At 34.2% G+C, this 26,591-nt stretch overlaps 1 protein-coding gene across 4 annotated transcripts; it reads left to right on the top strand.

Annotated features, from left to right (window-relative positions):
* LOC117573279 (transmembrane and coiled-coil domains protein 2) lies at positions 1–26,492 on the top strand. Of its 4 annotated transcripts, XM_034256367.2 has the most exons (11): positions 1–268; positions 457–579; positions 19,988–20,184; positions 22,624–23,298; positions 24,302–24,366; positions 24,438–24,949; positions 25,015–25,135; positions 25,203–25,307; positions 25,393–25,506; positions 25,564–25,739; positions 25,814–26,492. In XM_034256367.2, exons 3-11 carry the CDS (start codon positions 20,034–20,036, stop codon positions 25,938–25,940), a joined length of 2,046 nt encoding a protein of 681 aa, XP_034112258.1. In that variant the 5' UTR covers positions 1–268; positions 457–579; positions 19,988–20,033; the 3' UTR covers positions 25,941–26,492. The 4 variants fall into 4 exon arrangements, with proteins under 4 accessions (XP_034112258.1, XP_034112257.1, XP_034112259.1 ...); XM_034256366.2 differs by having other exon boundaries at positions 1–579; XM_034256368.2 differs by lacking the exons at positions 1–268; positions 457–579 and adding an exon at positions 21,995–22,093 and having other exon boundaries at positions 20,040–20,184; positions 22,302–23,298.
* The last annotated feature ends 99 nt before the right edge of the window (positions 26,493–26,591 follow it).

Below are 26,591 nucleotides of genomic sequence, written 5' to 3'. Positions count from 1 at the left end.
TGTGTTGATTTTTGACGGCGAGAGTAGTGTGCGCGTTCCGAAGAGTAAAAGCAAAAATAAATAAATAATAGGCACTCACCGAAAAGTGCAACCACTGTCAATAATATATAGAGATTAAATGAACAACGCGCTGCGCAGCCAAAAGCATCGAATTTTATCGTAATTCTTCCAACAACTGCTAAAGCGTGCGGCAGATTTTGTGATGCGCACTGAGCACAAAATTTGAGCGCAAAGAAAACGAACGGTCAAACAAAAAAAGAAGGAAAAGGTGCGAATGAAAATCCAAATACACAAATGAAAATTTTGAATCAGTTGTTTTAATATATAATCTCAAGTGTATGCCAATATATAACAACGTAACGTAATGTATTTGCGCAAACAAATGAATATTATTATTATAGCTGTTCTCTTCTAACGTTTGCTCAGTTAGTTATTAGTGTATCTCTCTCTTGTCAGTGTTGGTGTCTGTGTGTGTGTGCGTGCCTATTCGTGTGCCAAACAAAAAAAAGGGCGTCACAGTTGAAATTTTATGCAGCAACACTAAAACAAGAAAAAAGCCAAACCACAACGGACCAAAAGGTGAGTGCGTGCCGAATATTGTTTATAGTTGAATTATGCTGCGTTTTCGATTCATTCCAACATAAATCAACCACACCTACACACGTACAATAAGCTGCGTGCGTGTGTGCTTGTGTGTGTATTGGTTTAGTTTGAATATCCGCTGCACTTTTTATTGTTATATGCTTTGCTCTCGCTCCACACACAAATATTTTGTTCGAGTCATTCGAGCAATGGGGCTACAATTACAGTTAATAACAACTTCAATTTAATTCATCACAATAGAGAGGAGAAATGCAACAGTCCGTCGGCATCTCAGATTGGACAATCGCCAATCTCTTCTCTCCGTCTCCTTCTCCACTCACAAGTGTGGCCATAATCAATTCAATTAGCTGCACTTGCTTCTTCTTGAACGAACGAGTGTGAGAAGCTGCCTGCTATGCGCGTCTTAAGTCTGTTTTCTTTTGATTAGTCTTCCGCTTGTGTTGTTGTTGTCGTTGTTGCTGTTGTTGTTCTTGGAGCCAGGCACGGTTTTATCTACAACTACAGCAACAATAACAAGCGCAATAGTAATAACAGTAGCAATATCACGTTATGTGTCTGCAATTGAATTAAATTCAACAAAAAAGCAAGTGAAAAGAATTATTGTATTTGTTGTTGCTGATGTTGTCGCTAGTTGCTGCTGCTATTTCTGGTCAATGCCTGAGCATCGCAATTTTCGTACATTTTTTTATATTTAATTTATACATATGTGTATGTGTGTGTGTGCCCTCTTCGACTAATCCGAGCATTTGCTGTGCTCTTCAGTCTCTGACAACTGATGAAATTATTTATGATGCTACCTCGACCCTCGCTCTTCTCACTCTCTCCCTTATCTCTCTTCTACCTACCTACCCTATAAGATTATTCTTATATGTTATTGTTGCTGCTGGCGGCCATTAACATTTGAATATGTGTCTGCGTGTCATGTTAGTATATTTATATTTCGTATATACCGCACACGATATTTCATTGAACACAAAACACAAGACGGCGACAGTGAAAATGAAAATATGTTTTATATGTTATATATGCGCTTCGCTGACATTTATTTTCGATTATTTAATGCTTGAGAAATGGCAATCGAAGTCGCGTCGTTGCTAGGCGCCCAGCTGTTCCCAATAGTAAAGGTCATAATAAAAGTGCGAATTACGTAGATAAAGCCATACATAGTAAATACACATATATTATACGCCAATAATACATAGAGTAGACTATCAACATCGTTATAAATAAGTATCGATAATGGTGAGCGTCTTGAGAAAGTGACGTCACAGGCTTTTCAATGGGGAAAATTTGGGTGGCTATAGTCGAATATGGTGGAAGATATTCTGTAGAAAAATTTTTTTTTTAAGAAGAAACTCAGCAAATTATTTTAAGGAAGTATTTTAATGTGCTAGAACAAAATATTGTGATTTAATACTATATACTAAATACTATAATACTACAAAATATAGTATATTGTTTACGTATATTATTGTATTTAGTATAAATTTAGTATTTCAGTATTTCAAAGAAACCCTTATTTACTTTTGATTTTTTTAAAAGCAATTTCTGCTACACATTTTATATACATTTTATTTTTTTATTCATACCGGTATTATAATATCCAGATAAGTATATGTATATAATATATATATATATATATACTATATAATATACTGAAATTTCTCATAAAGAAATGTATGGTTCCCTTTTTTTATATAACAATCCAATTATAAATTGTTATATTTTTAGACAACCACAATGGTATATTATAGTCCAGAGTTTCACGATAAAATGTTTCAAGATTAGAGTTCAGTTTGTTTACTAAAAAAGGGATCAAGCACTTAGGTAAATTCCTCATGTGGAAATAGTTTTCTAAAAATTTCCTCTAGTAAGTTAAGCGCATTAACCTATTAGCCTTCGCTTAATCACTTTATTGCCTCATTTGCGTTTCATTTCCCAAATTATTATTTCACTTATCGGTTAAACCTGAAAATAGTCACGAAGGGAAAGAGCGAGAACCCGAGAGCAGCAATTAATTGAACGCCATCCACACGATTAGCACCTTATCCAACGGTGGCTTTAGTTTATGACAGGTAAAAACCTTACGTCGAGAATCCCCCTTCAAAATCATATCAACAAGGTGACCGAGCACTTATCTGGGGGCAATAAATGAGGCGGCATTCCAGTTAACAAAGATGTGAGCCATAAAAAATGAGCAAATATTCTTAAAATATCCATTGAAAAAGTGAAGAGATTGATTAAAGAATTTTAATCGATATTTTCGTAGTGTTAGTGGAGATAATTTGAAGTGACGAATCATTTTTAAATTTGCAAATGCATTGATATAAACAATTTAGGGAAGACGTGCAAAAAGAAAGTAGAGAAACTATAGTTTAAGAAATATATCTAATATTTTTAAATTGATAATTATATTTCAGTATATTTTCATGACGATAGTATTAGAAGAATCGATACTTTAGCAAAATACCAAATTTATTTTAGTATTTCAGTATTTTTAGAGTATAGTAGTATTTTTAGTATTTAATATATACTGAGAGTGATATATGACTTTTAAATTGTAATTTTATTAAAATCAAAAGAGAATCGATTTTCTGAGAAATACTTAATTAAGTTGGCGTAGAATTTTCTAAATATTTCAAAAGTATTCAAAGAGTTAATTGAAAGCGACATCTCAATTTTCAAATTTATTAATACAATCAACCAGAGAATCGATACCCTAAGAAAAATGTAATTAAGCCCAGCTCAAGAGACTTTCGTATTTTAATTGTAATTAATTTCGTTAGCCGAAACACGCTTAATTGTTAACAAGAGGCCCAATAAAAATAAAAAGAGTAGAAAATGCGCTCATTAAACTGAAAAACCAAAACATAAAATTTCATCTGGGTGTGGTGTTCTCTCTCTGTCTCTCTCCCTCTCTCGTTCTGTCTCTGTTGCTAGGTCGCCTTTTCAGTTTGTTGTAAGTTTTTGTTGCTGTTCTTGAGTGCTGGGGCAAGCACGTGTTTGCTGTTGTTGTTGCTGTTGCTGTGTGTTTAGGCACACGCCCAACAACTAAAAATCAAACGCAAATAAACAAATGAAAAATGGCAAAACACAGACACACAAAATTCTGCAACAAAACGACAACAAACAAAATTCGAGAGAACAAAAACACGAACGCAAAAAAAAAAAAGCAAACGCAAATTAAATTAAACTAATTAGATATGTAAATATTTGCGTGATATTTGGTGCTTTGTTTGCGCTTTATGCTCCAATTATATTGCATAATGCACGATACTCTTTCGACCGATATAAAAAGATATATATATACTATATAGAGGTACCCAAAACTGAGGGCGTAACCAATAAATAATTCGCTAAGCTTAATTAAATGTCGCGATCAAATTGATTGACGGGGATTATTAACGCTGGATGCTTCGACTTTGACTTCGAATTCGAATTCGACAGATTTTTTTGCTTTATACGGGTTTCATTCAACCTTGTGAAAGTGAATGCCAAACATCGTATGATTTTTTTTTCGAGTAGTTTGACCCGCAATAATAATAATAATAGAGGTAGCTCTCTTATATACACTTTATATATGGGTCTGAAGCCCCTATTTTCGGGGAAAACTTGATGAGCAGAGTCAGAAGAATGACATCAACACATTCTCAAACATTTCGTTTTGATGAGCTACAATTAATAATTCAAATGAAATAGTTACGAAAATGTACAAAATTAACACGTTAACGTAACAAAATTTCTCTGGCAATGCAGCAATAAATAAATGTCATTATAACAATTTGAATAATGATTGGAAAAGTTGAATAATTGTTTGTTGGAAATGACTTGTGAAACGTATTGAAAATTAATTATGATTGCAATAGTTTATCATCATCAGTCAGCATGACAATACGTTAATAAATAAACAATAAACAATTTCAGCTAATTACAGCTATCGATGGTGTTTAAATGTGAAACCAAACATAATTATATATGAAATGAAAAGTGCAGGAAATGATTATTAAAGTCGATTGACTCGACAGTTTTTCAATGAATAATGCAAAAATTACTTAAGCAATTGAATAATCCGCATTGAAAGCGGCTTATGGGATTGTTTTTTCTTTTGCTTTGCAACTTGAGAAATGACTCAAAAAGTATTCCATTTCAAGTAGTAAAATTTTGTAAATGTTTGAGTGCACAGTGTGTGATCCCATCTTAATTGCTTGTCTCTACAATGTTTTTCTGTTCTGACTCACCCAAGCATAGAGAGAGAGAGAGAGTTCTCACACAGCAACAGCAACAAGCTCGAGGGGAAACAATAGAAAATTCTGTGGCATCAACATGTGGAATGACCAAAACCTGACACTGACCTTATAAAGCAGAAACAGCAACAACAACAACAAGTGTTGGACCCACTCAACTTTAACAACTTCCGTTGCTCATTTATGCACTCAAATAAATTACATAAATTTATAACAAAAAAAAATTGTAAAAGTGTTTGTAATACACACAAAACACTAAACTACAACTACACTCAACATTTCACTTTCACCTTTTTTTGTGTTTGTGTTTGCAATACCCAAAGGGGTCAGTTCTGCGGCGATCTGACGCAACTTATGTTGATTGAAAGGGGGAACAGCGACGCTCACAGCTCACAGCTCACAGCTTGTCAATCAATAATTTAAGTTTTAATCAACACACACAAATTCATAAATCACAAGTGTGGGCGACGCGCAAATGCTCTTTAAAGGGCACATGAATATTTAGTAGAAGCAAAATTTAAAGAAATAAATTTAAAACAACAATTTTGTACATAAAATATTATAGAGGGTAAAATAATCTCTTCTACTTACTAAGGATAACAATAATGTTCCATAATAATGTATAACTGAAGTTAAAGAAACATTTTTAGTGAATTACAAAAGATTTAATAAGTTATAATAAAGACTCTAAAACACTTCAATTTTTTTTAATGGATTTGCTTCAAATTCAGTTTATTCTCTTATTCAATTTATAACTTTTTAAATACTCTTTTTACATGCAAATTATAGCTGCTTAATTTATAATAATAAACAAGTAATTAATACATAATATTTTTAGTAAACCTCAAAAGTTCCATCAGGTATCTTAAAGGCTCTAAAGCGTCTTCGAAATGCATTGAATTGATTTGTTAGAAATGCAATTCATTCTCTTATTCAATAGTGAATTTTCTAATAGCTCCTTTTACAGGGTGTCACAGGGTTACAGGGTGTAAGCTTTAAAAGCTAATGTAATCTTTAGTCTCTTGAAAATTCATTATATTTTCTTAGTTCTGAAATTGTCTCCTTTATTCTGTTGAGCTACTGCAATCTTAAATTTCATTGAGATTAAAGTAAAGTTTAATTAAATTTTGCTAGTTATAGAAACTATTCCTACATTCGGAACTTTTTAAGCAATCCCATTTGTTTACAGGGTATAACACATTAAGAACATATGCTGCACCCCGTTAATAATAATATTTAAACGAGACACGAAACTTCATTAGTAAACTTCAAAAGCTACTAAAATCTTCAATTTCCTAACACATCTTTAAATTTTCTTAAATTTTGCTAGTCATATCATCTTTTCCTTAAATCGAAAACGCAAGCAGTCTCACTGTTTTTTACAGGGTATCACACATTAAGAACATATGCTGCACCCACCCAGATTTCATGCAAATTAAGCAGATTTTCTTATTTATAAATGTAAATTTTTGGAGCAGTGACAGAAAGCACTTAGACGATTATGGAACACATCTCCAGAATGACAACTGGAAAGGGTAATAAATGGCTTTTGACATGACAAACTACAAAACACAGCAGTAACAACAGCAACAACAGCAACACAAACAAATACACAGCAGGCCCCAAACTCGCATGATTCATCAGCAATCGCAACAGCATCGTTTGTTTTTGTTGGGGATTGGGGTCCAATGTTCGCAAAACGCGAAAAGCGGTTTCTGTTTCAGGTTGTCCCCTCTTCCTCTCTCTCGCTCCTCTCTCTGTCTCTCTCGCACTCTGTAGACTTGATGGCAATTGAGGTTCCAGATTGCTTTGATTTTTCTTTGTTTACATTTTAGTTTTGAGTCTAGAAATGAGCAAATTGAGCGTCATAAATGAGTACTATGAATGTGAGTGTGCAAAAACGAGTATGCAGAGTTTCTGCTGCTACTTTTTTCATTTTTGTTTTCTTTTTTTCCAGTTTGTTTTTGTTTATTATTTTCCGGTTTCTCAGTTTCATTTGTATTCGTATTTCATGCACGGCAGCACGACGCTAGCAATAAAGTTGCTGAAATTGTCGTTTTTATACCCTGTACTCGTAAAATGGGTGTAATAAACAAGGGAAGGAAGTGCTTTAACTTCTAGGAAGTTCGTACTGTAAACAACTAGTTGACGATAATTTTGGAGACATCTATCGATTGTACATTTTGAGATAGGAAATGCATAATAAATACACATATTTAGTTTCATTGGCATGTTTTATTTTTGTGACTCAACTGAATGTATTTTATATGTCAAGTTATTTTGTTTACGTTTCTGGAAAGCTGTAAACAAGTAGCTGAGGATAATGGTTAATATCGATAGTAAATGAGTGAGGTAGTCAATAAAATGTTAGGTTTGATTGACGTGTTTTATTGTTGCAGCTCATCTGTAATGCAATTTATATAGTAAGTTATTTTGTTAATGCTTGTAGGAAGTTTGGGTGTTAACAAGTAGTTGACGATAGCGACAACTATCGATAGTAAATGCGTGAGGAAATTCATAGTTAATAGAATGTTAGGTTTGATTGATATGTTTTATTGTTGCAGCTCATCTGAAATGTTATTTATATATTATATTAAGTTATTTTACTTACGCTACTAGGAAGTTAGGGTGTTATCAAGTAGTTGACCATAGTGGTAGCTATCGATAGTAAATTCCTGAGGGAATGCATAATAAATAAAATATAAGGTTTGATAGAAATGTTTTATTGTTGAAACTCGAATACATATATGTGATTTATATATTGAGTTATTTTGCTTACGCTTTAGGAAGTTAGAGTGTGAACAAGTAGTTGACCATAGCGGTAGCTATCGATAGTAAATTCCTCAGGGAATGCATAGTAAATAAACTATAAGGTTGATAGAAATGTTTTATTGTTGAAACTCAACGCAACTGAGATGTAAAAGTGAGTTTTTTTAATGTTTTATAAATATGTGAATGAAATATTTATGCTTCTATATTTTGACGATATATTATCAATGCATAATAAATATTCAATGAAATGTTTTATTCTTTTAGCTCATCATTAAAGTCACAAAATTAATGAGCTCATCATATCCAATTCGCTTTGCTCAGCATATCTAGGGTATCTTCTTGTCGAACAGTATCGAGTTGTTTGTTATTGTTAACCATTTATTTGTGTATTTGTTTAGTTATTTATATTTGCATTTTAGTCATGCAATGGGGCCCCGTGTCGTCGTCGTCGTTGTCGTCGTAGTCGGTGTTGTCGTTGGATTTTGCGGTTCCGCTGGCAAAACGATGACAACGCCGTCACTCATTGAGCATTCGGTGTAAAAATGTTAAACAGGTTGATCTTTGCACGATGAATATGCCTTTATACACTTCTCTACATTATACACGCCATATATATATCACTTTTTTTGGGGTGTATCAGCGCCAAACAAAGCTGACAATGCAAACTGACGTCTTCTTTCTCCTGCATTTCATTCAATTCAATTCAACATGTGTGTATGTGTGATCAATTTAATTTGAATTGTGCAGAAATTACAAAAATATAAGTACGAGAATTGCGTGACCAATTTGTGTTTCTTTTATATTCAACAGATTATTATCTGGCAGCTATTTCTGTCGCTTTGAGTTTCCCAAGAAAATTTAATGAATTGGACTAAATTCTATTTTTGTGCACGTTGACAAATTTCATTTATTTATTTATTAGGGAATTTCTTGAATAGATTTAAATTTATTTTTACTCTCGTTTATAAACAACATTTTTCGGAAGCGCCAATAAATTAAAGACTAAGAGGAGGAAAATCTTGTAAATTAGAAAAAATGTCACAAATCTTCTGAAATGCAATTTGGCTTGCTTGAATATATATTTCATTTTGTAAATGCGGGTTTCTGTATAAATAATGTGCTGCAATCAGAACTGTAAACCGCATTCAACACTCGAATGAATCACCGGCTTAGGAAGTGAATTGTTTCTCATTTTGCAACCTGAAATAAAAAACTTCTCCAGCTCAAAGTTCAGATACAGTTTCAAGACCTTGTTCGTAATTTATGACTGACAAATGTCGTGACACATAAAATGTTTCGAAAAGTTATTGACCCGCCCAGCCAAAAAGTCAATTAAACAATCCGACACTCGATGATGCAATGCCGGGCCTCCTCTCGCTTTGTCTCTCTTTCTCACTCTCTCCCTCTCTTTGTCTTCCTCTGTTCACTTTGTGGAAGGCGTTGTCAATGCGCGTTCGTTATAAAATTATGCATAATTTGTGCTTACAAGACATCAGTAATTTTTAATCATTTTCTTCATATGTCCCGTTAGTTGCCAAACAACAAAAATTGTGCAATTTAATTGTGGTTTATGTGTGTGAATGCAAGTGTTTGTCTCTCTCTCTCTGTCTGTTTGTGTGTTGCAACAAATAAACAATGAAATTACTTTAGCTACACGTCTTCGCAGTTTTTTTTTTTGGGCCTGACTTTGAAATGGCACATAAATGGCGTCTCAAATTGTCATTGAGTTCGCTTTGAATCGCTTAATACTATTTGTTTACTTTCAAAGCAATTAGCTTTACGTACACGCGAATTAAATACAAACATTTGAAGGCCAAGTCCAGTTATTAGGTTTTTGGTTTTTAAAGAGCAAAATTGAAGAGAATTGAAGTGCAGTTAGAGGGAACTTTAAAACAGAAAAGAGTAGTTAAAAAGAAAAAAAAAATAGATAACAAAAAAAAAAATACAAAATAGAAGTAACAAATTAAATTAAATTCCTCTTTATTTCCCAAATTTCTGCCTACTTTTCTTTTAAACTAATCCATATAAGTATAAAATGCCAATTAGTCTATTCTTTGTTTTTGGATTTTTAAAAATTCTATTCACATATAGTATTTGAATCATTAAAAACAAAAATTGACTCACTTGGGCTCATCCTCAGTTGAATTGTAAATTTATTTCGTTGTAAGTCAAAGTACATCTTGAATCATCATCGATTTTGTCTTATCAAACTCTAACCTAAACTTTTGCTTACAGCCTGCCAAATATTTTCCTAGAAAAACAATCTTAGTCACCAAACATGCGTTAAATATTTGCATAATTCGGTAGCAATATTTTTTAGCAGATAACCTGCAAACGAACTCTGTTTGAAATTTATATCTTAACAAATTTATTGGATTTCTCATAAATTTTACGACTTTGCTGCCTTCATGAATCACAAGTATTATTTTTTTTTTTTACTTACATATATCTATTGCGTAAAGCATCTTCAGTTTACACTCTTAGAGCAGTTGCTCATCAAGAAGTTCTAAGTAGAAAAATATGTGTGTATCTTTATTGTCTTTTCTCTCGACTTGAGCATAGTTCAGTCAGTTTAAGTAGACTTTCAAACTGGGTGCTAAAAAGTCGCTCAAGCAGCAAACTAATTGCAGGCAGTATAACGTGAAATGGCTTTGACTTTTGAAAGCACATCTCAGTGAATCATAAATGCCTGTTTTTAGTGCCTAAAAAGCCACTCAACTAATTTGTGGGCATCGTAATAAACTAGTTGAATTTGATTGTCATCATCCAGATGCGAGTTTTTTATACCCGCTACTCACAGAGTTAAAGGGTAATTTATGTAACAGACAGTTGGAACCTTTTCTGACCCTATAAAGAATTTATATATCATTCTAGATCAGCGTCAACAACCGAGAATGAATAATCAGTCCCTATAATTGACTAAATCTCAGACACTATAAGAAATATAGCATTCATTTTTATTTGACAGTGATATTTCCATATACCACATATACATTTCGGTATATTTCACTAATTTGTCGGTATATTATTTTGGTATATTTCAGTGCATATAAATCTCAGAGTTATAGTCTCTAAAATGAAGCTCTAATATTCATATCAATATACAAAATATACATTTTGGTATTTCAGTATTTTTTGGTATATTAATTTTGGTATATTTAAATAATAATACCACTTTTTGAGAACGGGTAACACACAGTCAAACACACTCGGCTGAAGCTTTCTTGTTTTTTTGTTTTCGAGACCCACACGAAGTTTAGATTTTTGTTTTGACCATATTGTGTTCTGTGTAGGTGAGAGCTGGAAGCGATATTCAAATGGTCAACAACATGGTTCGATGTAGTACAGCTCTTGTAACGCTTAAGCAAACAGTGAACCTACACAAACACAGCAACATGAACACGTAGAGCAGAGAGGCTGAGGGCTGCTGAGGTCAAGGCTTCACGTACTTCAACGTTGATTTATAACAGCAGATACGAATAACAACAACAACAATGAGCACAACAACAACACCCACATGGTCATAATAACTCGACTGGCCAATGGTCTGAGGTATTGCTGCTGTTGGTCATAAACAAAAAGCACAAAAACGTGCCAAAGACAAAGTTTTGTGGAAAAGTGCAGCATCATTCGATGAAGAGCTGGCAGCTGGCGCTTTTTTCAAGAATGTGGCACAAACCAATTGCGCTAATAGACCAAACACAACTATGAACCGGTAACCGGTTAAAAGAGCTAGTCAGAACACACACACACACAAAACAAACTATATTGAATAACTGTCAGAAAAGGTAATTGCCATAGTTGGCTGGCTTGGCTTGGCTTAGTCCGGTTTTTGGGCCACGCCACGCCACGAGGGTTGCCAAACAACCTGATTGGTATCTGGCCTATAACAATGAGGAGTTAACAGCAGGAAGTGTCAAGTCACAGTACAGTGGGAGCTGGCTAAAGTGGCAGCAGGCGATAATATGCAGAAAAAAAGTGGGAAAATCAAAAAAAATATATCTGGAATCATGCTGAAATTATGTCGAAATTGAAGACAGCAAATAAATTCTTAAATTAGGACTAAAATTCTTAAATAATTCTAACATATATTGGCAATTCTTGAAATACAAAACAAACTTTCTTATATCAGAATGCAAATATGTTAATATTGAAACCAGAACTTAAAATCTTAAAATATTCTATTTAAATTTTGTGAAATATGTAAGAAATTTTATGTAATATTATATCATTTTTGTTCTTAAAACCTGAACGAAATATCTCAAATCAAGATCAAACATTCTTTAATAAAGATTGATTTGAGAAATTTCCGAACATGATTTTGTTAATCGAAAAAAACTTGTTTCATAAACACGATTTCTGAATCACAATAAGATTATCCCAGATTGACATCTTACTTTAAAAACTTTTCTTAGAATTAAATCTTGTTTCTTGTTAGGATCGCAGCTCAAGATTTTTATTCTAGTTTTAAGAACGTTATTACGATAAGATGATTCCAGATTGACATCCTGCTTTAATAAGTTTACTTAGATTAAAATCTTGTTTAAAGAATTTCTTGTTAGGATCGCAACTCGAAATTTTTATTCTACTTTTGAGTATCTTGCTTTATAAAGTTTTCTTAGATTGAAATCTTGTGAGTATCTCAGCTCAAGATTTTCATTCCAGTTTTGAGTACGTCATATTTCTGTCTATGTTCATATAACCACCCTCGATTAAGCAGACTGCGTGGTCACACAGCGTGGTATCTACTTGACTAAAGCAAAGCAAAGCAGAGTTAAAGCAAAGCGTAGCTATCTTAAAGAGGGGAGAGGGAAGAAGCAACTCGGAGCTTGACAAAATGCCCCTAGAAGTTGTCGCATGCTAATCGCCCCGGGGGAATTGCTTTCGTTTGTTCGAGTGGCAGCTTACAGGAAGTGTTTTGTGTTGGTTTTGCTTTGTTTTGTTTTAAATGGCGTAGCATAAATAAATAAATATATATATGACAAATAAGGAAGGGGAGACGCTGTGGGTTAATCATAATCGAGAACCGAAACACGATATCACGTTGTGAGTGAATGAGACACGAAACGACGGAACAATTGCAAATTCGTAATCAAATGAATGAAATGTGTTTCATGGCAATTGAAAGGGAATAATCGGTTCCTTTCTTCTCCTAAGCTAAAGCCACCTGTGTGTCGATTGTGTGTCAGGTGGGCGTTGGAGATAAGAAACTCACAACTTGAGGTCAGATGTGTTGTCCAGGTGCGCAAATTGACGGCGAAATGTGATAAGCTTGTGTTTGTATTTTGTTTTCAAACGGGTTTTTGGAGTCATATAATATTAATCATATACCTATAAAAATTATATTTAATTTATATCCACTACGCTCAGAGCTTACTCATGCGTGAGTCGACAGTTTAATCTTATATTACCCGGCTTATCAACAAGTTTAGATATCGTCAAGTCTCTTTCTCTCTCTCTGTTGTTTATTTTCTATCACTGTGTCATTAGGCCTTTTATGATTCTTTTGGGTATTTATCTCCTACCTGTTGTGAAATTTTTCCATTTGCAAAACATTTTCTTCAATCTCGAAACTAGCATCTCACATTTAAATTACATTTTTTACCTGTCATGCCTGCGGACGCAAAATGCTAACGACTTAAGCGGAAAACTGCAAACTCACTTTGGTTCGCTGTTGTTTTTTTCCATGAAACTCGATGCTAACTGATCTGACAATTATTTATTCTGGCCTGGAATTCATTGGCACAAAGTTCCGCAGCTAGTTTGACTGCCATCGAAATATATTATTTACATTCAAATCGATCTGTGAAGTTACGTTTCATTTATCCAAGTGATTCATTCGAGAAGTACGTGTCTTTTTCTTCAGATCTTCCTCAAGTGCATTAGATATCGCATATCTAGAATGAATAAGTAGCTATTTATGGCAGCATTACGCGTAAATTGCTGTCATTCGAGTGCCATTAGAACGTAGAACGTAAAACGTAAACAAACGCATTGCAACAACTCAATGAAAAATAAGGTATTCGCCGCGTGTAACACGCTAATTAGGTTTTCATTATCTACGACTGATAAGCAAGCAGGCATTGTAATTAAAAAACAATTGCACGCCCATCAAGTGAAATTTTTGCAAACCGAAAAACATAAATAAAGCAAGCTGTGGTATCTTTTATAGATACAGCTATAAGGTTTCTCCCCCACTTTTGATAAACATTAAGTCGAAGGTATATTCATTCGATCGTTGGCTCGTCAATTCTGACAGCTTCAAGTGCTTATCTTGACCAACAACGAATGGTTGCGCAATTTGGGTTTTGTGGCCTCCCCTCGACGTGAATCACAGACAAAACGAGACACCTGCAAGTGGTCGCCCTTTACACCGAGAACCCCCCGAAAAATGTTGAGGAGGAAGCAATTCAAGTGAGGTAACTAACAAATACCCTGTAATGCGAAATGTCGTTTGATTTAAATTGTATTAAGTTGTTATATTGAGCTTATCCAAGCTTAGTTAATCGAAACTTCATTTAAACTGTTATATTCTATTCAGTATTGTGGAGAAAGCTATGTGTGAAGTTTGGCAACAGTGTAAACTTCACTTCGAATATACAACTTTATATTACGTAGAGTATTCTAAGAATATACAGCTAAGATTTATTTAAAACTACGCTTTATTTGAAGTATATTGAATACTATAATATTGATTTTAAGCAAATTTCGCAATCTCTAAAAATTGCTTAGCAAAATATGCAAATTTTGTTGGTGCGTCAATTGCAAAGTAAATGAAAGTCTCAAATAATTAACACTCTTTTTTTATTTGTGGTTAATAAAACTGCGTAAACTTCCTCAACGTCTGCTTTTTATTTACTTGATAATTTTCGTGCAGTTCGCATCACGAGTTTGCCAAGAACTTAGTTCAGCATACCCTGCACCTGGGGCTTAGTTTGTAGGGTAAATTGAGAACAGAGTCGACAGGGGCAAAGCACAATATAAATTAACGTTGTTGCCGCCTCTATTTTCCTTCTTTTTTATGCCTCTATAGTACTTATCTATCTCTCTCCTCCTCTTACACTGTCGTATGTCTTGTTGTCATTGCGTCTGTTGCTTTGACTTGGCGTTCAACACTTTGCTGCCATTTTAAACACCTGCAACAATAAACACACAACACAAAAGTCATTTATTGCTCGGTCTGAGGTAACAACCAAAAACAGCGACAACCACAACAACGACAACCGACATTAACAACAATTGTGGCGTCAACTTGAACTTTTGTTGAGCAAAGTTTGCAAATTTTTGTTTTTTGCATAATAGAAGAAGACGCAAGACTTGATGGAGGGAGGTAAAAGCTGCAGGCCAAGCGAATCCGAGAGTGCGTTAACTACAAGTTCATTGCTTGACTTGGCTTGGCTTAAAAGCCTGACCTAGCTAACTTGAGTTAAACACCCAAGATTCCATTTGCTGTGGTTGTTTTTAGCTTTTTACATAAGCGCTTGCATTAATGATGTATTTTTAATGAAGTCTCTCCACTTTTACCCCATGGCAAATCGAACAAAGTACATAAAAACTACAAAATAAGAAAAGTAAAAACAAAACTTCATTAACTTTTCAAGCAGCAACTGACCATAACATACATATAAGAGATTTAACGCAATTTATCTACTTTCTCAATGCGCGCTGTATAAAGTTTAGAAAAAGTGAATTTCACTTCAAAAAGAACTTTCTAGTTTGGCGGTAATCTTTATGATGCCTGCTGCTTCATTATATTCTCTTAATGGTAGTCGAAACTTGGTAAATGATTTTGAATTTATATAATATGTATAATTTAATAGCAAAATTCAGCATTTCCCCAAAAAGGAATGATGAATTATTGTATTGCATTTTAATGTTCTGTATTAGACAATGAATGAATGAATTTTAACAAGGAATTTCATATATATAATAATATTTCATTATTTGCATGCACAACTATTTAAGGAATTTAATTGCAAATTCCCTTTTTGAAGTCAAGCTAATCATTCTTGATGAGTCTATTAATTTGATGAGTGAAATTTTCTAAGAATTTTCTATATCTGTATAATGAGTTTTCATTATTATTAAGAATCATTATGAATTCAAAAGAAAAGATTTTTATAAATGTAAATAATGATATTTCATTATTTCTGTGCACAAATTTTAAAGGAAATTTAATGGCAAATTCAAGCTCATTAGTGTTGATGAGTTTACCAATATAAATTGTGATTTTCTAAAGAGTTTAATGAATTTAAAGGCGAAGTATATTATATTAGATACTTTATAATATTTCATTATTTTTATGCGCAATTATTTAAAGAATGGAATTGCAAATTCCCTTTATGCAATGCAAGTAATCACTCTTGATGAGTTTATCAACTTAATTTTCTGTGTAATTTACTAAAAAGATTAATGAACTTAAAAGAGAAGAATTTTATATATATAATATATACAATAATATTTCATTATCTAAGCGCAATTATATTAGGAATTTATTGGGAAATTCAAGCTAATACCGCTTAATAAGACTATCAATTCTGATGAACTTAAAAGAGAATAATTTTATATATATTTACAATAATATTTCATTATTTCTATGCGCAATTATTTAAGGAATTAATTAGCAAATTCAAGCTAATCTCTCTTAATGAGTCTATCAACTTAATTTGCTGTGTGAGATTGTCTAAAGACTATAGTGAATTGTAAAGAATTAAGAGCTTGGCAGCTGAGCTTAAATAGCAAAGTCGACAGCCCAACTTAAAGTGCTTTCATTTGCTAGCTAGACCAATAAATATTCAACAGCTGTGGGTGCTGGCTCGCCTTAACCCGTCTGAGACGACATAAAAGTGGCTGGTCAGTCAGTAAGTCAATAAGTCAGTCAGTCGTCTACTGCGCACATTACCACATTGTAATTCTAATGATAGATCAAATGGGAGAGAAATGTATTATGTATGTATGCATTACTTATAATTTACTAGTGCGGTTCTTTGTATTTATAAACCAGCCGCAGTCGAAGCGACGCCAGTCGCACGACCTTCGCAAAATGTATGTAACTGAAAGAGTAAAGAGAATATAAAAAACCAGAATAACAAATAGCAACCTGATGTTTTGGTCTTGAGTCTCCCTAAGATGACGACGACGACGACGCTGACGATGTTGCGCAACTCATTAGCAAATGACTGTGACAGCGCATAATTGAATCTAATAAATGCGAATCAACATGTATATAAATGTACTTTACAAGTGGCTTGGAATTATCGTCGTTGAACTTTGGCTTTTTCTCGTAATGATAAACAAAGAAGATATTCTCAGACTCAGACTCAGACTAGTTTAGTATTAGTATTAGTATTAGTATTAGTATTAGTATTAGTATTAGTATTAGTATTAGTATTAGTATTAGTATTAGTATTAGTATTAGTATTAGTATTAGTATTAGTATTAGTATTAGTATTAGTATTAGTATTAGTATTAGTATTAGTATTAGTATTAGTATTAGTATTAGTATTAGTATTAGTATTAGTATTAGTATTAGTATTAGTATTAGTATTAGTATTAGTATTAGTATTAGTATTAGTATTAGTATTAGTATTAGTATATTAGTATTAGTATTAGTATTAGTATTAGTATTAGTATTAGTATTAGTATTAGTATTAGTATTAGTATTAGTATTAGTATTAGTATTAGTATTAGTATTAGTATTAGTATTAGTATTAGTATTAGTATTAGTATTAGTATTAGTATTAGTATTAGTATTAGTATTAGTATTAGTATTAGTGTTAGTGTTAGTGTTAGTATTAGTATTAGTATTAGTATTAGTATTAGTATTAGTATTAGTATTAGTATTAGTATTAGTATTAGTATTAGTATTAGTATTAGTATTAGTATTAGTATTAGTATTAGTGTTAGTATTAGTATTAGTATTAGTATTAGTATTAGTATTAGTATTAGTATTAGTATTAGCATTAGCATTAGCATTAGTATTAGTATTAGTATTAGCATTAGCATTAGCATTAGCATTAGTATTAGCATTAGCATTAGCATTAGCATTAGCATTAGCATTAGTATTAGCATTAGTATTAGTATTAGTATTAGTATTAGTATTAGTATTAGTATTAGTATTAGTATTAGCATTAGCATTAGCATTAGTATCAGCATCAACTTTAGTTTTAGTATTACTTCCTACATAATTTAAATGTCGAGCATACTCTTCTTAAGTGTTCTTTTCATTAAACATACTTGACCTTCAAACTAGCATAGTTGAAATTATAATGTGCTGAATCCCAAAGCAATGAATTAGTAATGATGCGGAAAACTACAACTACTACTACACCTTCTTTCTACTATTATTATATTGTGTAAAAGAGAGATGTGGGTGGCAAATGCTTTTGTCGGGATTATAGTCGCACTTTCAGGCTTCATTTAAAATGAAAATTGGTTGCCAAGGCATTGTTATAGACCCTCCGCCACCCACTCTGTTCCACTCGTGCAATTGCCGACAAAAAATTTAATTTTGGGAACCGCAACATGTGTAGAAAGAGACAGAGAGAGAGAGAGAGATAGAGAGGCAGAATGCTGGCGCGTGAATAGCAACAGAGTTTGCATATAAATATTTATAGTCAAAAAATAAACAATTGTTATCTTTGTATGCCATCATCACAACGAATCGCATTCAAGTCGAATCGAATCGAATCGAAGCCTATCCTCATCATGGCATCGGCATGCGATGCACAACAAATGGAGGTGCGATCTATATAGGGCTCTGAATGTAGTCACATTATCGTCCTTATCAGGTGCATTGAGTACACACGCACTCCTATCCCAACTACAATATAGATTGTTGTGTATAGAACACACATTGTATATACAACTGTGAGAAGGAGGAGGGGAAGTAAAAGTGGAGGGAGGAAACGGAGGCCTCGCCACTTGAGTGAATTTTTTAACGTCAGCTAACGACAGCCAATTGAGGAAGTATTGATCGAGTTGTCTTACTCATTTTCTTTCTTTCTATATATACACAGAATGTTATATGTGTATACAAGTGCATTACCTGCTGCGAGGTGTGCTCCATAAATAGTTCAAGGGGAAGTTTGATAGTAAATGAAACACAAAAAAGTTTCGATAAACAAACAACACTATTTATAATCTTTTGTGGACTCCGTTCGATTGTAAAGCAAGCACAAATTTTAGATACTAATTATTGGGTATAAAACAGTAATAAATGTTATAGCTATTCTTTTGCATTTGACAGTCAATTTAGATTGCGAGGTAATTACAGCGTGTCAGCATTACGACGACTATTAAATGGAAGCTTTGATAGCACATAAAAGTTTATAATTATCAGCACATGAATTGATTAATTTTTATTATTATTTTGAAGACTTTGATTACTACTCGAGATATGAAATTTAAATAGTCAACGTTTAATTATATCATTATTTAAAAGAACTTTTGATAAGCAAGAGTAATCTATAAATAATTAATAGTTATGAAAAGGTTCGTAATACACTGAACTTTTGATAAGTATTTTAAAAATACAATAAACCAAGGAACTTGACTAAAGAGAGAGAGTTTTCTTCTGCTATTTTCAAGACATAAGTTCTGTTATCTAAGAGTATTATATAAATAATTAATATTTATGAGAAACTTACCTAAACTCTTAAGCTATTTAAAGACAACAATTTTGATATACAAATAATTGATAGTCATGAAAAGGTTCTTAAAACGCTGAACTTTTGGTAACTATTTTTAAAATAGAAGAATCCTAGGAACTTGACTAATGATGTTGCTTAAACTCTTCTAATATTTCTAGACATAAGTTCAAAAATCTAAGAATAATCTATAAATAATTGATAGCTATGAAAAACTTTTAAACACTTGTGTAATCATATTGCCTAAACTCTTATGCTGAACTTATGATAACTGAGCATAATCTATAAATAATTTATAGCAATTAAATTGCCTAAACTTTTTAGCTGTTTAAAGTAAATTCCAAACAGTTTTTCCACTCTTGCTTATGGCATATGTTTTCAATCAGCCAGCGGCCTACGAAATCCAAAAAGTAATTTAGCATAAGAATGCAAAGTATTTGAAAAATGTTACAATAATCGTTCGCATTGAAAGATAGATTATGGCATGCTGAGTAGTTGAGCAGCTGTCTTCGTTCCAGTTTATATAGTTTTGAAAGAGTGCGATTTGGATTATCATTATCAGCATGGCAAAAAGTTGATTCACCTTTCGACTCTGGACTCGTGGAGAGTTCGTTACTGATTTCAGATTTCTGTTTTGTTTTTCTTTCAACAATCTCAATGACAATATGTATTTATATATATTCAAATTAATATAATAATCGCTTTCTTTGTTTCTTCCAGCTATTGAAGGCAACTGCTTTGTGATATTTGCCAGCAATATGCAATAATGGATTCGTTGACAACATTGACCAGCGGTCAAAGCACGTGCCGTGATCATTTATCGCTGCAGCCTTTGCAGAAGCTGCGATCGTCTCGTGGTTCCAGCTCCAATTTGAGGACAAGTCGTTCACCTTCCGCCAGCCGAAGTAGCGAGCAAAGTAAATACAAATATAGAATCATAATCATAATCATAATCATTGTGATAATCATAGTCTGTGCCGTAATCTAGTTATAAGTATGTCAGTAGTATATTCCTGCAGTAGTCTAATAGTTTAATCACTTGCCTCATAATCAGATTTATGCGACACGCTCATCATCATCATCGTAGTCTGCTTATCACTTCACTGCGATGTTGGTTGCTAGGAGTGATAACCGAAATACACTCGCATTTAGCATTTCCGCTTGTCTGCACCTAATGATTCCCTACAACAAATCTATAGATTAAGCACTCGGCTAAAATGCGACAAACATGCGGAAATTCCCGTGAAATGCGAACAGATTACAGCTTGACATTTAATTTTTTTGCCTAATCCATATCAATTCCTGATAATTGCGAATCAACTTGTTTTGTGCATTACATTTAGACGAATGCATTTTAATTAACTTTGTTTTGCATTATTAGCGTTTCTGACGAAATTTGCCAAGGCTTGCGGTTCGTTTTATAATTTATAGTAATTATCAATTCTAATTTGTGCTGTATTAACTAAAATTTAAAGTGATATAAATGTAGATGTTAGAAATTAGTTTTTGTTTCAAGTAAACAATTTCTTTTTTTAGCCTTTTATTAAACGATGTATTCTTAAAGTCAATACAATCGAAAAACAATTTATTGTAGCATATTTCTAGGCGCAAGAAAGTATGAAATTTCACTAAGAAGAAATTAGCGGAAATTAATAAGCGTGAGATGGAGAATTTCCTGTTAGGTATAGAGAATTCTTTATGAGTGTTTTAATAGCTGAAACTGAAAAGGTTGTGAGCTAAAATAGATTTTACTTTTCATAAAGAATATTTCTGGCCGCTTTTTCAAGAACTGAATAGAGAATTTCTATTGGGAATTGAGCAGTCGCTTTGAATCTTTTAATAGCCAAACTTAAAAGAGCATAAGGTTGAAATAGATTTAACTTTTTATATAGCATATTTCTAGGTGCTTTTCGAATTATAGTAAAATTATGGAATTTCACTAGGATGAAATTAGTTAAGACAATAAAATAAATCAGTTAGGAATAAAGAAATTCTTATGACTCTTTAGCCAAATTTAAAAGTGATGTAAGCTTAAATTGATTATACTTTTCATAAAGCATATTTCTAAGTATGTTTAATTAACTCAAACCTAATTAGTTTGAAATAATGAAATGCAGAATTTCTGTTGAGATTAAAGTAGTCATGTTGACTCTAAAAGTGCTTTAAGCTTAAATCAATATGACTTTTCGTAAGCAGATAGTTTTGTTCAAACAAGTTGTATTTTTAGACTAGAAGAGAACAGAAGCATCAGAATTTTAAGCAGCTTCCATGAACAAGCTTTGCATTTGCCAATTATGGACAATCTCTGCTAAGACGAGCAGCATATCATGCATCTGCATTACTGTTAAGCTGCTTTGCACATTTCGTTTCAACCAAAAACCACAAGCAAAAGCAAACACACACACAGCTTTGTGTGTGTGGTTTTATTTGCCTTGTGATATTGTATGCTTTGTATGTTTAGTAGTAGCATAACCATAACTATATCCATAACTGTATTATTAGCTTTATGTACTTGTTGGTTTTGCTTTAATTTATATTTACTAGTATATTTCTATTTCTATGGCAGTAGTTACACATTTTGCTTTGTGTGTGTCTGCATTGCTTATTTGTACTCTCTGCATTGCTTTATGAATTTGTGTTGATTATTCCCCTTTGTTTTGTTTTCGTTTTTCTTTCTTTCTTTCTCTCTTCCACTATTTTTTTGTTTTCTTTTGTGTCTTCAAACAGCTTTGTAACGCGCGCACGCGAGCGACAACTGCAACTATTCCACATACAGTACACATTCGAATATTGCGTATACCACCCATAAAACCCACATACAACAGTGTAGGTATAAATAGAAATTCCTTCACTCACACAGACATACACCAACACATCTGCATTTGCGCATTGCTTGCATTTTCTACGTTCTTCCTTCCACATGAACGCAGTCGCGATTTAAAACGCTATTAAAACGCGCGCTGGCATTTGCTGCTGCTTTCTCACACTTTCTGTACATTTATTTCTCTCTCTCTCTTTCTCGTTTGACGCACAGCTGTCTAACTGTCATTTACACACACACACATACACACAAGCTTAGCAGCGAAAGCACAACAACAACATCAACAACACAACTGAACATTGCTGCTTTTTGATTTCGTTCGTTGGCTCCTCATTTTTTGCGCCTTTGTTATTGTTGTTACTGTGAATGCGATTGTTGTTGCTGTTGTGTTATCGTTCAGCTGCAACTGTGCAACTGCAGCTGTGCTTTCGCCTTTCGCCAAACCATTGTTGACCATTGATAAAGAAACAAGAGAAATACGAAATACGGCAAAGCCAAATACAAACAATACTTTCTATGCGCCACAATTCGCCAGTGTCCAGGGAGCGCAGCAGCGACTCGACCACAGCAGCAGCAGCATCGTCAGCGGTAGCAGCCACAGCAGCAGCCGTCACAGGAAACGTTGCAACAACGACGTCGTCAGCGTCAGCGGCAGCAGCAACGACAACAGCAACAGGAACGGGAACAACGTCGGCAACGTCGACGACAGCCAACAGCAATTCGTCGGCCTCGTCCAGCACAGTGGCAGCTGCACAGGCGGCTGTCTATAGCGGCGGCAACACGGTGACCGGCAGTCTGGGCAGCAGTGGGGGCGTGGCAGTGCGAGGTTTTCGCAGCCACAGCCCCACACACCGTCGACGCAGCCGTGAGCGACAGCGACGCACCCATGGCTCCGATCAAGGCGGTCTCCTCGCCTACAGCGGCCTCATAGGCGAGGGCAGCAGCTTCATTGCTGCTGTCCGTGGCGGTGGCGATGGCGGAGGCGGTGGCGGTGGCAGCGCTGGCACTGGCAGCGGACTGGAGGATTCACGTTTGTCCGGCAACGAAGATTACTACTCGTCGTTTGTCTCCGATGAGTTTGACAGCAGCAAGAAGCTGCATCATCGTCGCACTCACGAGCGCAGCTCCAGCGTGCAGGCCATCGATCGGCTCAACACGAAGATACAGTGCACCAAGGAGTCCATACGACAGGAACAAACTGCTCGAGATGGTGAGTAGAAGATCGATTTACTCTTTTTTGTAGCATACTTTTTGGGGCAACATTTAATTTGAAACTGAAAGAATGATAGATATTCAAATTGTCTTTTTTTTATGTCAAATCAAATTTATATATAACTAATAACTTATAAACATTTGATTTAAAATAAAATGTGAGAAATCTTGGTTCTTTTAGGAGCTTTGAATGTTCTCAGTAGAACAAAGATTTACTTTTTGTAGCATACTTTTTGGGGCAGCATTTAATTTGAAGATGAAGTTATTCAAATTGATTCAAATTTTATATTTTTACTTAAAAAAAGTTTAAACTAATATGTAACTAATAATTTACAAACATTTTATTTAAAGTGAAAAGGCCAAGATATTTTTTATTATCCCAGTAGAAGAAAGATTTACTTTTTTTTGTAGTATACTTTTTGGGGCAACATTTAATTTAAGGCCGAACGAATAATGGATATTAAAATTGTCTTTTTATTATGTTAGGATATTTGTTTTACTTGAAAACTTAGTAAACTCATCTCATAACTAATAATTTCTAAACATTTTATTTAAAGTGAAATGTAGGAAACCTTTTTTATTTTAGTAGAAGTTAGATTTTTTGTAGCATACTTTTTGGGGCAACTCAGGGTAACTCAACGATTGATATATATTAAAATTGTCTTTTTCCTATGTCAAATCAAACTTATTTATAACTAATAATTTATTAACATTGTATTTAAAGTGAAATGTGGGAAATCTTTTTTATTTCAAAAGCTTTAAACGCTCTCATAAATTGTACTATATTTTATTAAGTGAAGATTTCTGTCAAATTGAAGTAGATATTTAATTGAAAAATAGTTGCAATCTTAGCAGCCTTTACAAGTGAGTTAATTTGCAAGATAATTAAATGGAAAGACAGGTTTAAAATAATAATTCAATTATTTAGAAGTTTGCCTTTGAGCTTCGTTAGTCAACTTTTAATTGATTTCTAATTTATTGACTTTCCTCTCTTTTCTAAGACAATGTCAACGAGTATCTGAAACTCGCAGCCAGCGCCGACAAACAGCAACTGCAGCGCATCAAGGTAAGTGTTCTCAAGGATGCCAAAACATACACTCACGCAGTTATTTAATAAATTTCGTTGCCTACTTTTAGGCGGTGTTCGAGAAAAAGAATCAGAAAAGCGCACACAGCATTTCACAGCTACAGAAAAAGTTGGACAACTATACGAAACGCGCCAAGGATCTGCAGAATCATCAATATCAGACCAAGAGCCAGCATCGCCAGCCACGCGAAGTGCTGCGCGACGTGGGCCAAGGACTGCGCAATGTGGGCGGCAACATACGTGACGGCATCACGGGATTCTCCGGTTCGGTGATGTCCAAGCCGCGCGAATTTGCGCATCTCATTAAGAACAAATTTGGCAGTGCCGATAATATCAATCAAATGAGCGAGGCCGAGCTGCAGGGCATACAATCGGGCGACGCGGATGTCCTCAACGTGGGCAACAACGAGCGTTTGCCACAGCTGCCCGGCATGGGCACCTCCACAGGTTCCGGTGGTGGCAATAACAACAACAACACCGGAACAGGCAGCGGCACTGGGAAATTCAACAGCGACAACGGCAGCGAGTGCAGCAGCGTCACCAGCGAAAGCATACCAGCGGGGTAAGTAAAAAAGTTGCCATCATATAACTGAAATCATTACTTATAACTTTTCTTTTTTATGACAGCTCTGGCAAGAGTCAATCAGGCGCCAGCCAATATCACATTGTGCTCAAATCATTGCTGACCGAACTGGCCGAGCGTAAGGCTGAAAACGACAAGCTCAAGGAGCGCATCGAGCGTCTAGAGGTAAAGCATTGTGTATACCCTGTAATCTATAATTATCCACTACAATTATATCTCGTTATTGTTGCAGACGGGCCAAAAAGAGTTCAACAATTTGACCTCGACACTCGAAAGTGAACGCTATCGTGCCGAGGGTTTGGAAGAGCAAATCAATGACTTGACGGAATTGCATCAGGTTCGTTGTCGTTGTCGATGTCGTTTGGCAATCTTGGCAAACTGCCCACTAACACACACTCACACATCTTATATATTGAATACAGAATGAAATTGAGAATCTGAAACAAACCATTGCTGACATGGAGGAGAAAGTACAATACCAAAGCGATGAAAGACTACGTGACGTCAACGAAGTGCTCGAGAACTGTCAGACAAGGGTAAGCTCAACACCCTCCCACACATATACATATATTTTTATGGCTCACACCTTGCAGATATCGAAAATGGAGCATATGTCACAGCAGCAATATGTCACCGTCGAGGGCATCGATAACTCAAATGCTCGCGCTCTGGTTGTGAAACTCATCAATGTGGTATTAACGATATTGCAAGTGGTATTGCTGTTGGTAGCCACCGCCGCTGGCATTATAATGCCATTTCTCAAGACGAGGTGAGTGCATTTAAACTTGCCAACTCCCCCATTACGTATACGCAATGTAATCACACTTTGTTTACTTTGTTTAGGGTGCGCGTGCTGACCACTTTTCTGACGATTTGCATCATCATCTTTGTGATACGACAATGGCCAGATGTTCAGGATATAGGCGCAGGACTTGTGCGGCATCTCAAACAGTCGCTGGTTGTCAAGTGAAGCGCCTCCACCTTCTCCTCCTCCTCCACGTTCGATTAGTAGACCCTTAATGTTATTAGTTATTAAGTATACAAAAAGATGAAAGAAGGAAGTGCATATTTTGTAAATAGCTTATAAATACACACATACAATCACACTCACAAACACACGAAAACGTAATAATTTAATATATCTAATTAGTTACAAGATAACAAACGCATCACATTGAACGACTCGACTCACACACACATGAAAACATAAATTAATACAAGTTGTACAAACAAACAAACATACAAAAACTGAAAACGATATCGCACACATTCACACATAACTCACAATCACACTCACACTCACATACATATGTATACATATAGCGAAATTCTATCTAAAAGCTCTGCTAAAGGTTTAGTCTAATAATAATAAAATAATAACTGCGATGCTGACAAGTTTCTGTGCATTACTCAATACTATAAATTAACTATGTATATCTAATTACTATACTATATATATGGAACTCTATTTATAGTTATCGTATTCATTAAACAAAACGTTTGTATTTGTACAAAACCAAAATTTCTTTGTATTTTCATTGCAATGGTCGAAACAGCTGTTGTAATTACTTGCCAACGTGAGCGAACAAAATATTTGCATTTAACTTACACAACAGCACAA

Source organism: Drosophila albomicans, chromosome 2R (assembly GCF_009650485.2).
Source record: "Drosophila albomicans strain 15112-1751.03 chromosome 2R, ASM965048v2, whole genome shotgun sequence".
Taxonomy (NCBI): domain Eukaryota; kingdom Metazoa; phylum Arthropoda; class Insecta; order Diptera; family Drosophilidae; genus Drosophila; species Drosophila albomicans.
The sequence above is the reverse complement of the archived record's forward strand: the minus strand, read 5'-3'. Positions and strand labels throughout refer to the sequence as shown.

Excerpts from the sequence above, each read along its gene's own strand:
- LOC117573279 (XM_034256367.2), top strand. The coding sequence starts at position 20,034 with ATGGATTCGTTGACAACATTGACCAGCGGTCAAAGCACGTGCCGTGAT. Across the intron at positions 23,299-24,301 it reads GGAACAAACTGCTCGAGATG|ACAATGTCAACGAGTATCTG; the intron begins GTGAGTAGAAGA and ends CTCTTTTCTAAG. Across the intron at positions 24,950-25,014 it reads AGCGAAAGCATACCAGCGGG|CTCTGGCAAGAGTCAATCAG; the intron begins GTAAGTAAAAAA and ends TTTTTATGACAG.